This window comes from Cotesia glomerata, unplaced genomic scaffold (genome assembly GCF_020080835.1).
Source record: "Cotesia glomerata isolate CgM1 unplaced genomic scaffold, MPM_Cglom_v2.3 scaffold_11, whole genome shotgun sequence".
NCBI lineage: Eukaryota > Metazoa > Arthropoda > Insecta > Hymenoptera > Braconidae > Cotesia > Cotesia glomerata.
Window position 1 is genome coordinate 197,632 of NW_025401443.1, and position 11,863 is coordinate 209,494.

General features: G+C 30.3%; 1 protein-coding gene across 2 annotated transcripts; it reads left to right on the plus strand.

Annotated features, from left to right (window-relative positions):
* Positions 1-523: 523 nt before the first annotated feature.
* On the plus strand, positions 524-5,992 carry LOC123273621. Of its 2 annotated transcripts, none has more exons than XM_044741053.1 (4): positions 524-989; positions 1,883-2,171; positions 2,340-2,674; positions 3,356-5,992. In XM_044741053.1, exons 2-4 carry the CDS (start codon positions 1,883-1,885, stop codon positions 5,936-5,938), a joined length of 3,207 nt encoding a protein of 1,068 aa, XP_044596988.1. In that variant the 5' UTR covers positions 524-989; the 3' UTR covers positions 5,939-5,992. The 2 variants fall into 2 exon arrangements, with proteins under 2 accessions (XP_044596988.1, XP_044596989.1); XM_044741054.1 differs by having other exon boundaries at positions 2,370-2,674.
* Positions 5,993-11,863: the final 5,871 nt, after the last annotated feature.

An 11,863-nucleotide genomic window follows, 5' to 3' on the forward strand; every position in this document is an offset into this window, starting at 1 on the left:
AAACACGATACTTTACGATAATAGATAATGTTTCCATCCCTTATGACAAAATGAAATTAAACTGAATAATCTGATAAGGTCACTCGAAGTACTTTTCAATGAAAAATACGGTAATCTTGCTAAGGAGGTATCAACACGTCAATGCTTATTGAACATGGACAAGCAAACCTCCGAAAATATATGGGGCATTCCATGCCAAATCACCGAGGTTTCGGCCCGACCCCCTTCGATTTCGCTGAAAATTTTTTATCATTTTCTATCCTACCAAAGACATTTTTCTGAATTTTTTCAGATTTTTTTACCTAACCCAAAAAAAGTTACGAATTTTTGAAAAAAAACGTTTTTTTTTTTCAAATTGCTATATCTTTGACACAAATTGACCTTTTGGCATTTTTTTTTTAATTTTATTTTTAATTGTAGTTTTCAGAAAAAAATAAAAAAAAATTTTAAAAAGTCAGGAGATATGAAATATTTTCGTTTTTTCAATAAAACCGTCATTTTTTCGAAGTTCGGAACTGTTAAGAGTACAAGATTTTCTTGTTCAGTTACTTAATTATTTAAGTCTTTAATATACTTTATATTTGTATTTGCCGCTCAAAGCGACAACTAAATCAATATTGATTTATACGGAGATAGCGTCGGTCTACGCGCAGGCTAGCTGCGCATACGACTCTCTCTCCGGCTTGCTCGCTGTGGCTTGCACATCTTGTTGCTTGGACGCTTGACTGTTCGTGTGCTACTAGTTACAACTCAAGCATCCTTATTAATATTGATAACATTATTATACGTATTTTACTTGATAGCTAAGATTGTTTAGAAGTGTTTTATATTTAATAGAAGATTAAATAAACTTAGATTCAGATTAAACTAAAATCTTGTGTTCCACTTTTATTTATAAACCCGACAGGTTATGATAACCCAGTGCACGCTTCCACTGCGTACGTGATTTATTTATTAAAAATAAATTGGGTAAAGTGATTGATCACAAGGTAAGAGTATTTATGAATATTTATTCAGAAAAGATATTCTGGAAAATAAATAAAAGAATATAAGACGTAATTATAGATGAACAAAAGCATGCATGCATAGAAAATATAAAACGTAATGAATACGTTTTAATAGACGCTTAATTTAGATAACTTAAAAAGATTTGATAAATATTTATTAATTTAATTAAATAAATTCATGGATGACTGAAAATATTTTTTTAATATATTAGATGGTGACAAATAGATTTAATTTAAGTAGATGATGAAATCGCTAATGAGGCCGGTAGACGCTAAAAATTCAAGATGTCGGCCAACTGCGTCACAATAACTATAGTACACGAGTATCACGTGTATTACAATAGTATGTTTAGATTTTGATTTTTAGAAGATGTTTTAAATTAAATTTTAAAAGTGAATTATTAATTTTAATAATTATAAAAAAAAAAAAAAATGTATTTTGACATGTCAGTGATATTAATTAATATAAAATACATATTAAAGCTATTTCGGTAACTTTGGCTATGCGACGCTTGTGTTCGGCATCAAGTAGCTTATAGTTTGTGAAGTTGTTTATTTGCATAATGTATCCCGAGTGTGTGCGTGATCAACCACCTTCAACGTTGTTTTATTGCCGTGCGTAAAACTATACGTTGGAATAGGTGTGCATACTCGAGGTGGTGCTGTGTAAATGATCAATCTTGCGTTTCAAATTAAAGTGAATTGCTGTGCGTTTATTTTAATTTAGAAGCACGAAACAGATCCAATATTAAGAAGAGTATCGGGTACTAGATGAATAGAATTTTAGAATATTAATAATAAGAGATAGATGATAAATTATTAATTAAATGCATATTTAATTAAATTTAAATTCTGTTTCATAAAATCCGAAATAGATGTCAGAGTCAGACAAAGCTCTACTGGATGATAATGACAGTAAGGAGATGTTTGAACATGTTGAACAAGATTCTGGAAATACTGAGAAGGACCCAGCATTACAGATTAAGACTGAGAAAACTGAGGACACGCTCCACAGTTTGTCTCAATTCCGCAAAGGATTAATGCAACAAACAAATGGTAATAATCCGGAATCATCAACAAAATCTAGTGACATTAAAGATGTAAAAGTGTCACTTGAAAGGATGAAACATTTCTCAACTCCTGTCAAACCAGGCCAGTCGATGAGTAAGTAATGACTATAAAATAATTTAGAAGCTGTAAACATAATTAGTAGACACACTTTAAGAAAAGATGAAAGTGTTTAAGAGTAGTTAGATGAGGCCTATTTAGATGTATAAAGATGTATAGATGTTAAGAAAATCCCAGATACTAATTAAGATTACATGTTTACAGATAAAGATGACAATATAGATGATGTTACAGATGATGGTAAGAATGACAGCAAAGATGATGGTGCAGATGATGACTTTAAAGACAAGAGTGAACAGACCAAGATTAAGATTAGAAGCAGTGAAAAGATGTTAATGCTTGGTAATAAGAATTTAGAAGACATGAAGAGGTTGATGTTGGAGTCAAACAAGCAGACTCAAGAGATGGCAGCGTCAATTGGAAAAACAGCTAGGAGACTCGAGGAAGTCTCTATTGCAATGTTAGATGCACTAAAGGTGATGACAAAAGGTTATCAATCAGAGTTAGATCGAGAAAAGATTAAAGCAGAAGCAACAAAGGTAAAGAATTCACATAAATTTCCTACTTTCCCAAATAAGAATGATTTAGAAGTTACAAATGGGAACAGTACTATCTCTAGAGATTTGAATGTAATTAAAGATGCATTACTATCAAATCAAAGTAAGATTAACGTTAGAAGAGATTATAGATTAACTCAAAAATCAAACTATAATATCTGGTTTGATTATTTAAAATCAGAACTTACTAGTTGTGATTTGTTAGATGTAATAGATGAAAATAACAGTAATGATAATAACTTATCAAATTCAATGAATAATAAAAGAAAATGCCTTGTTAGAGATATTATTATTAATCATTTAGATGAAAATTATCACAAGAAAATTCTTGAGATTTCTGAACCCGTAGAAATTTTAAAAAGAATTAAAGAATGTAGAAAAGAACAGATAAACCTTACATCAAGTTCAGTTAGAAAAAGATTGTATTCAATTAAGATGAAAAAGAATGAGAAGGTCAATGACTTCTGTGAAAGATTTGACCAGATCATTAGAGAATATGATTCTTGCGGAGATGGAGAAAAATTAACTGAGCAGGAGATTAGATCAGCTTTTTATCAAGCTATAACCCCTGTAACTCCTCAACTAATGTCCGCAGATTTTCTTAAGAGATCTCAGTCAAAAGAGATGATGACATTAAATGAAATGAAATCTTTTATTCTACAGTTAGAAGCAGAAAAGAAGACCGGAGATGGAGATGATACTGTTAAAGCACAGATAGCAAAATTTGACAGCAAGACAAGATGTTACAGATGTGCTAAGACTGGACATAGAATCGAGGACTGTCTATTGTCAAAAGACTTGTGGTTTTGCTATTTTTGCCAGGACATTAAAAATCACAAAGGTGCAGAATGCAAGGAAGGAAGACTCAAAAGTAAGATTTTGAATAATGATAATATAAAATCTAGAGGTAAAGTAGATAGACGAGGTTTTATTAAAGTTAGAAATAATGTGAATTCTAAGCCATATAATAATGATAGACGTTTTAAGAATTGTAATAAGAATAATCAACAGTCAGCTCAAAATGCACCTAAACGGGACAGTAGAAGTGCAAAAAGAGTGACTGATGAAAGACAAGGTAAGAAATTATTAAATGAAGATTTAATAGATGAGATTAAATTTATTGCTGATTCAGGAGCAACAGATCACATAGTAAAAAATCGATTGATATTAAGCAATTTTGAAAAATGTGAAAATAAAGTAATTAAGAGTGCCAATAAGAATAAATCGGCTGATATTTTAATAGATGGAAAAGGCGATCTTTTGCTCTACACGAATCAAGATAACAAGATAATTAAATTATCAAATGTTATCAGTGCTAAAGATGTATCAGATAATTTATTATCATTAAGAAAATTAGTAGATAAAGGATTTAAGATTTATTTAGATGATAAGACTTTGAGAGTATTTAGTGAAAATTTAGAAGAAATAATACTAGAAGGAATATATGAACAACCCAACTGGATCTTGAACTTCAAAGTTAAGAATTACATCGACGACAAAAACAAATTAGATTGGGAATACAATACTTATCGTTGTAAAGCTGTAATGATTCAAGAAGATGACACCGATGAATCAGAAGTAGATTTACAAAGGAAGGAGGGAGATTCAGAAAACATAGAGGTCAAGGATTCTTCAATTAGGAGGGAGGAAGAAGTTACAACACCTCCAGAAATAGAACAACATCCTGAAAATCCAGATGATGACATGTTTAATTGGGATTCTAGTTTAATAACTAGAAATACAATTAAGTTAGATGACATCGAGAGCATTAAGAATTTAGAAGAGCTATTCACATCAAATCCATTAGAGCAAGGGACAACAGAGTCAAGTAAAATAAATGAAGCTATGTTATGGCATGTAAGACTTGGTCATGCTTCATTAAATTATCTCAAGAAGTTACAGAAAGTATACAGTAAATTAGAAAAAGTTAGATTTGATGATTCAATTCTAGATTGTGAAATATGTATTATGTCAAAGATGCAAAAATTACCATTTAAAGAAGTTAGAAGACGAGCATCAAGACCATTACAAATAATACATACGGTCACGATGGGTCCAATAAAACCAACTTCACACCCAGGACACAAAAGATTTATTAATGTGTACATAGATGATTACTCCAGATTAGCTAGAGCATACCCAGTAAAGACTAAAGATGAATCAGGAGAAACATTAGAAAAATTTCTAATATCTACAAGAAATTTACTCGGCAAAGATGAAAAAGTATGCTACGTTAGATCGGATCAAGGAACAGAATTCACTGGTGGAAAATTTCTAGAGGTTTTAAGAAAAGAAAAGATAGAATTAGAATTAACACCGCCTTATACCCCTGAACACAATGGAGTCTCTGAAAGATTCAACGCTACGTTGCAGAGAAAAGTCAGAACCTATATGTTAGATTCTGGTTTACCCAAGAGTATGTGGGAGTTAGCAGTGGACGCAGCTGTTCACTCATACAACCGAACACCACATAAATCTATAGATTATGATGTACCATTGATGAAATTTAATAAGAATGAAAATTGTCATTTTGATAAAATTAAAAGATTTGGATGTATTGGATATATTAGAATTCCAAAACCAGAGCACAAGTTCAGCGAGAGAGCAATCAAAGCTGTAATGGTAGGATATAAACCCACAGGATACTTGTTATGGCACCCAAGTACTGGAAAATTTCTAGAGTCACGACATATTAGATTCAATGAAAAATTAGTGTACAAAGATGTATATAAGAATAAACAAACAGAAGAAACTGAAGATGAAATTAGTTGGAAGTCAGATGAAAATGTACCAAATAATTTAGAAGACAAAATCAACGAAGAAAAGGAGAAACCGGAACAAAGAAAAAGAGGAAGACCCCGTAAAAATCCACTAGATGTTAAAAACTTAATTGAAAAGAAGAATTCATCAGAAGAAATTAGACCATGTACTAGAGGTGAGATGAAAAGAAAATTAGAATCTGGAAAAGATAAATTGATTGAAGACATAAGCTTTGCAAAAAGTGTCAACGTGTCTGAAGATCAATCTAAGATGGATGAACAAGAATTAATAAGATGTTTAATTACTTCTTTAAACAAAGAACCTATTAACTATGATGAGGCAAGCAACTCAAGTGAAAGATGTCAATGGATGAAGGCTATCAAAGATGAATTGGACTCAATAACTAAAAATGATGTCTGGGAATTCGTAGATTTGAAAGAAGCAAGTAAAATTAAAGGAAAATTAAATATCATTGATTCAAGATAGGTATTTAAAAAGAAAGTAGAAGTAAATAAAGATGTACTTTATAAAGCACGACTAGTATGTCGAGATTAAAGATAAGAACGATTATGATTTAAAAGATACATATTCGCCAGTATCTAGACTATCACTCATACGAGCATTACTTTCAATAGTAAATAAATATGATCTAGAAATCTGTCAATATGATGTGAAAACTGCATTCCTTTATGGAAATTTAGATGAAGACATTTACATGAAGATACCAGAAGGTCTAGATGTAGATGAAAAGACAAAACAAACAAAGATACTTAAATTAAAGAAATATTTGTATGGATTAAAAGTAAGTCCTAAGAAGTGGAATATAAAATTCAATCAAGTGGTAAAAGAAATTGGTCTCGAAAATGATTTACATGAACCATGTTTATACACTTGGAGAAAAAAAAATGGAATTGTAGCTGTACTGCTAATTTATGTAGATGACATTTTAGCTGCTAGCAATGATCCAAAGAAGTTAGATGAAATTGGAAATCATTTATGTAAGAATTTTGAGATGAAAGTTCTTGGTGAACCCAAGAAATTTCTTGGAATTGAGATAGAAAGAAATAGAGAAGAGAAATACATCATATTAAATCAAAGTAGCTATATAGAAAGCATTTTAGACAGATTTAAGATGACTGACTATAACCCGCAGAATACCCCAATGGTTACTAGACAAGCTGAAAATAGAAGTAAAAAAAGAAAATTGAAAGAGTTAGAATCATCTGAACGTGAACAATCATCAATCACTAGAAAAGCTCCATACAGAGAGGCAATTGGAAGTCTTATGTACTTAGCAAATGGAAATAGACCAGATATTTCGTTTGCTGTACATTACTTAGCTAAAAAACAATTAAGTGCTACCGAAGATGACTGGAAAGATGTTAAAAGAATTTTGAGATATTTGAAAGGTACAGTAAATTCAAACCTGAAATATACAGGTAACTCAGATGACTTAGAAGCTTTCTCAGATGCTAGTTTCAGAGATAATGATGACTCCACGTCATCAGGAGGATATATTATTAGACTTTTTGGTGACGTAATTGCTTGGAGAAGTCACAAACAGAATTACGTTACATTGTCAACCTGTCAAGCAGAATATTTGGCAATGAGTGATGCTTGTCAAGAGATAATATCTTTAGATAAAGCAATTAGATTTGTAATTGGAAAGACATTATTTCCTACTACTATTTGGTGTGATAACAAGTCAGCAGACGACTGTACTAAGAAGGATGGAAGTCATAAACTTAAGATGTTCGATAACAGCGTAAATGAAATTAGATTAGAATTACTAGAACGAGAGAAAACAGGTAGTAGAAAACACATGGCACAAACCCATGGTGATTTCATTAAACAATGTGTTAATGAAAATAGAATAAGAGTTTGTTGGATTTCTACAAAAGAAAATTTGGCTGATATACTAACTAAGCCACTACCTGCAGAACCTTTTAGATACTTAAGAGATAAATTATTAGATTAAACAATTAGAAGTATATTAGAAGCTATTTAGAATTAATTATAATTATTATTTCATTATGTTGCAGAGAAACCTAATGACAGAAAGAAGTAGAGCAGTGGAAGCTGGAAACAAGAAAATGGAGAGAGTGTTAAGAGTACAAGATTTTCTTGTTCAGTTACTTAATTATTTAAGTCTTTAATATACTTTATATTTGTATTTGCCGCTCAAAGCGACAACTAAATCAATATTGATTTATACGGAGATAGCGTCGGTCTACGCGCAGGCTAGCTGCGCATACGACTCTCTCTCCGGCTTGCTCGCTGTGGCTTGCACATCTTGTTGCTTGGACGCTTGACTGTTCGTGTGCTACTAGTTACAACTCAAGCATCCTTATTAATATTGATAACATTATTATACGTATTTTACTTGATAGCTAATATTGTTTAGAAGTGTTTTATATTTAATAGAAGATTAAATAAACTTAGATTCAGATTAAACTAAAATCTTGTGTTCCACTTTTATTTATAAACCCGACAGGAACCTTCGATTTTCAATTTTTTGTCTCAAAAAAAATTTCAACTAAGATAGTATTTAACCCACCTATTTAGATTTTGTGCCGACTTTTCTTTCTATTTTTTTTTCGATTGAAAAAAAGAAAACAAATTCTAAAATTAGTTTATTTTACATAACTTTGCGTTAAAATATTTTTGGATTGTTTTTAAAATCTTAGAAATTGAAAAAAATTGTACAACAACAATCGTTAAGTGTATTTGTGCAAGTATTAAATTATTTTTAACCGCTTAAAATATTTTATTAACGTATAGTGTTATTAATTTTTCTCTATTTATTCAGTTTTGTTTTCCCCGCGTGATGATGAGTTTAAAATTTCAAATTTTCAAATAAGAAGTTTTTTACCAACTGCTCATATCGCCGATAAAAGAATTCACCACCGATAATGAAGGTAGGTTCTTATTTTTTCTTAATCGTTTTAAGGCTATGTTTTCTGAACGATGTTAGTGTTTTTCTTGCAACTCGTTGACAAATTCGTTCTCTAACGTGTATCAAGTATTAATAAGCAAATTGTCATTGAATAAAAATTATTTTAAGTTAATTTCTTGATTAATAATAATTAAAATGCCGAAATTTTTTAGGACGTGTCTATTCACACGTAAAACTGTCTGTAGCGTGACTCTAGCGTGACTCTAGCGTGGCTATACTGTAACTCAGGAAAATCGGAAAAATGAGCTTGTTTTGAGCTTAAGCGTGACTATAAGAAATTAGTTTTATACCGAAACACTAATGATGATATCGTAAATTTAAAATGAGTTCACTACATCGAACGGGAGATAAAATATCAAAATAAATTAAACTTGAGTATTTACTCATATATATATATATATATATATATATATATATATATATATATATATATATATATATATATATATATATATATATATATAGATATATATATATATATATATATTATGCAGGAAAACCATAAAAAAATAATACAATTAACGCAAAATCTCGAATTGAAAGTTGATGATCATCAATGATTGTGAGCATAAATGTAATAAATTGTAATCAAAATTTATTTAATAATAATGTATGTATGTAGTAACGATATATAATAATATATTAAATAAAAGACTATAACCCACAAATAACTAGTAAAAATACGAATAGTATAATAACATAAATAACTACCTTATCATTGGTGTTGACGAAAAACGAAGAGAATCGAAAAAATCCGAAAGCATCCGAGTATGGCATCAGTTGAATTAAATTACTGCCGCCAAGCGAAATTTATAACAAAACAAAACTTAAAATATTCGAATTGATAGAAATTGATAATTAAAATTACATGATATTAATAACATGTATGAGTCAGTAAATAAAATGTGTTTTGAAATAAAGTTAATAATAAGTTAGTAAGTTAATAAGTTTAGGAATAAATAAAAGTATATTATTATTATTATTATTATTATTTTAATAAATATTTCGGTTTAATATTCAAATGTACTTAATTTTTGAGTTCACGCATACTTGCGTCTACGTGTAGATATAAGTATTAATCCACGCTACGTGGATCTAAATTCATTCACGCCGCGTCTCTCTAAGGCTTGTAATAAATACAAATTTTGCTAGCAACAGTAAATAATTCAATTTTTAATTAGTCATTAATAAAGTAATATTGTTATTTCTTTTTAAAGAGTTCTAAGTAATATTTAAACGTACTTACGTTTTTAAATCTAAACATACTTGCATCTCCCTGTAGATTTAACTATTAACCCTTGCTACGTGGATTTATACTCAAATTATAAGTCTTAGAGATACGCGGCGTGAATGGATTTAGATCCACGCAGCGTGGATTTATACTTACATCTACAAGGAGATGCAAGTATGTATAAATTAAAGAAAGTAAGTACGTTTAAATATTACTCCGAAATTTTTCCAAAAAAATCAAGATCAGTTTATTTATGATTAATTAATAATTAAATTCTTGCCTATTGCTAGCATAATTTATATTTATAACAATCCTTAGAGGTAAGCAGCGTGGATTAATACTCAGATCTCTACTGCGTATCTCTAAGCCTCGTTATAAATACAAATTATGCTAGCAATAGTACAGAATTTGATTATTAATTAATCATGAATAAATTGATATAATTTTTGTTTTTAAAGATTTCGGAGTAATATTTAAACGTACTTATTTTTTTTTTTAATTTATACATACTTGCATCTCCGCGTGGATGTAAGTATTAATCCACGCTGCGTGGATTTACCAGCGTGCATCTACATCCATTAACGCTGCGGACATCTAAGGCTTGGATTAAATAGAAAATTATGCTGGCAATAAGTAAGAATTCAATTATTAATTAGTTATAAATAAATTTATCTTACTATTATTCTTTTTTTTCAAAGATTTCGGAGTAATATTTCAACGTACTTACTTTTTTTTAATTTATACATACTTGCATCTCCGCGTGGATGTCCGTGCTGCGTATCCATGCTGCGTATCTCTAAGGCTTGTGATAAATACAAAGTATGTTAGCAATACTGATAAATCCAACTACTTATTAATAAAAATGAAAGATTTATTTTTTAATAGCTCGTCCAAAATACATACTAAAAGTACATGCATCTACTTATGATTATCTCAACGTAACTCATATAAATTATTGGCAATGTTGTTTTCATTCGTACATAAAAAGAACCTTGATAAATCAACACCGCGCGAATGTAAGGGCCTTATACTCACGCTGCTGGAATGTTAGGACCCTTATATTCACGCGGCGTATGTTAAAGGCTCTTATACTTACGCGGCGTTGATTTATCCGGGTTTTTGTACGTGTGAATAGTCACACATCTTATCATGAAAAAATATAGGTCTTTAAATTTACTTGCAGTTATTGCAAAACCATTTTGCAATAACTTTTTTGTTTCGTGGTTTATAATTTACACATTTGAAATGGTACCAAAGCAGGAAGCACTCACACTGAACGCATTCTGTAAGTACTGTCTTTCGACACGTTCTGCAAATATATAGTTGCTCAGAACGCCGCTTTGATACCATTTTTTCAGTATTACGTAAGTGTCTTCTTTACAATAATCTTTTATGACTCCAAAATCCACTTGGTCGTCAAGTATACTATCCGGCATGGCTGTCGTCAGGTCCTTTGCCGTCAATATCATTTGCCCGCTACAGACCAGCTCCACAAGATCTTTATCTAGTCCAGTCAAAAAGACCGTGAAATCGGGTTTTTCACATATACGGATAAATTTATATGGAAATAATCAGGAAAATGCGTAGAAAACTGTGGGCAAAGTAAAAAAATTTTCAACCCCCGGGAAGAGGGTGAAAAAAATGAAAAACTACCCCAAAATACGATTTTTGGGTTAAATTTTGAAAATATTAAAAAAAGTTTTAAATAAAAGTTGTAGAACATAAAATTTTAGGGCAACCTCTCTCGGACCATTTTTTCCCTAAAACGCATCCTTTTACTCCTAGGACGGTATAAAGGGTTTAAAAAATAAAAATTTAATAGAAAATACAAAGATTGGACTTTTCCAATGTTTTTTTTTTATTTTTTTTTTTAATTATAAACAACAATCGTAGATAAAAAAAATTTTTTTTTGTCATCCCTTCTATTAAAACTGAAGGGGTGAAAACGGATTTACCTCAATATTTCGCTCAAAACGGTTTATATTTAAAAAAATTTTTTTTTAATTGAATTTTAAATTTTTTTTATAAATTTTGATGTAGCATTTATATTTTTAGACTTTTACCTGCAGGTAAAAGAATTTATTTAAGATAGGTAATTTATGTTTTAGTCCTACGCCTTTGCAGAAAGAGACAGAAAATTCAGCTATTTCGCTCTTACTCATTATAGCTACGGTCACCGTGGCGCGCGAGCGCAAACTCGTTGCTCACATGCGTGCGAGAGGGT

Bases quoted from the DNA above. Each gene is read 5' to 3' on its own strand.
- LOC123273621 (XM_044741053.1), top strand. From the start codon at position 1,883: ATGTCAGAGTCAGACAAAGCTCTACTGGATGATAATGACAGTAAGGAG. The intron at 2,172-2,339 runs GTAAGTAATGAC...ACATGTTTACAG, and splicing joins CAAACCAGGCCAGTCGATGA to ATAAAGATGACAATATAGAT. The intron at 2,675-3,355 runs GTAAAGAATTCA...TTTATTCTACAG, and splicing joins TTAAAGCAGAAGCAACAAAG to TTAGAAGCAGAAAAGAAGAC.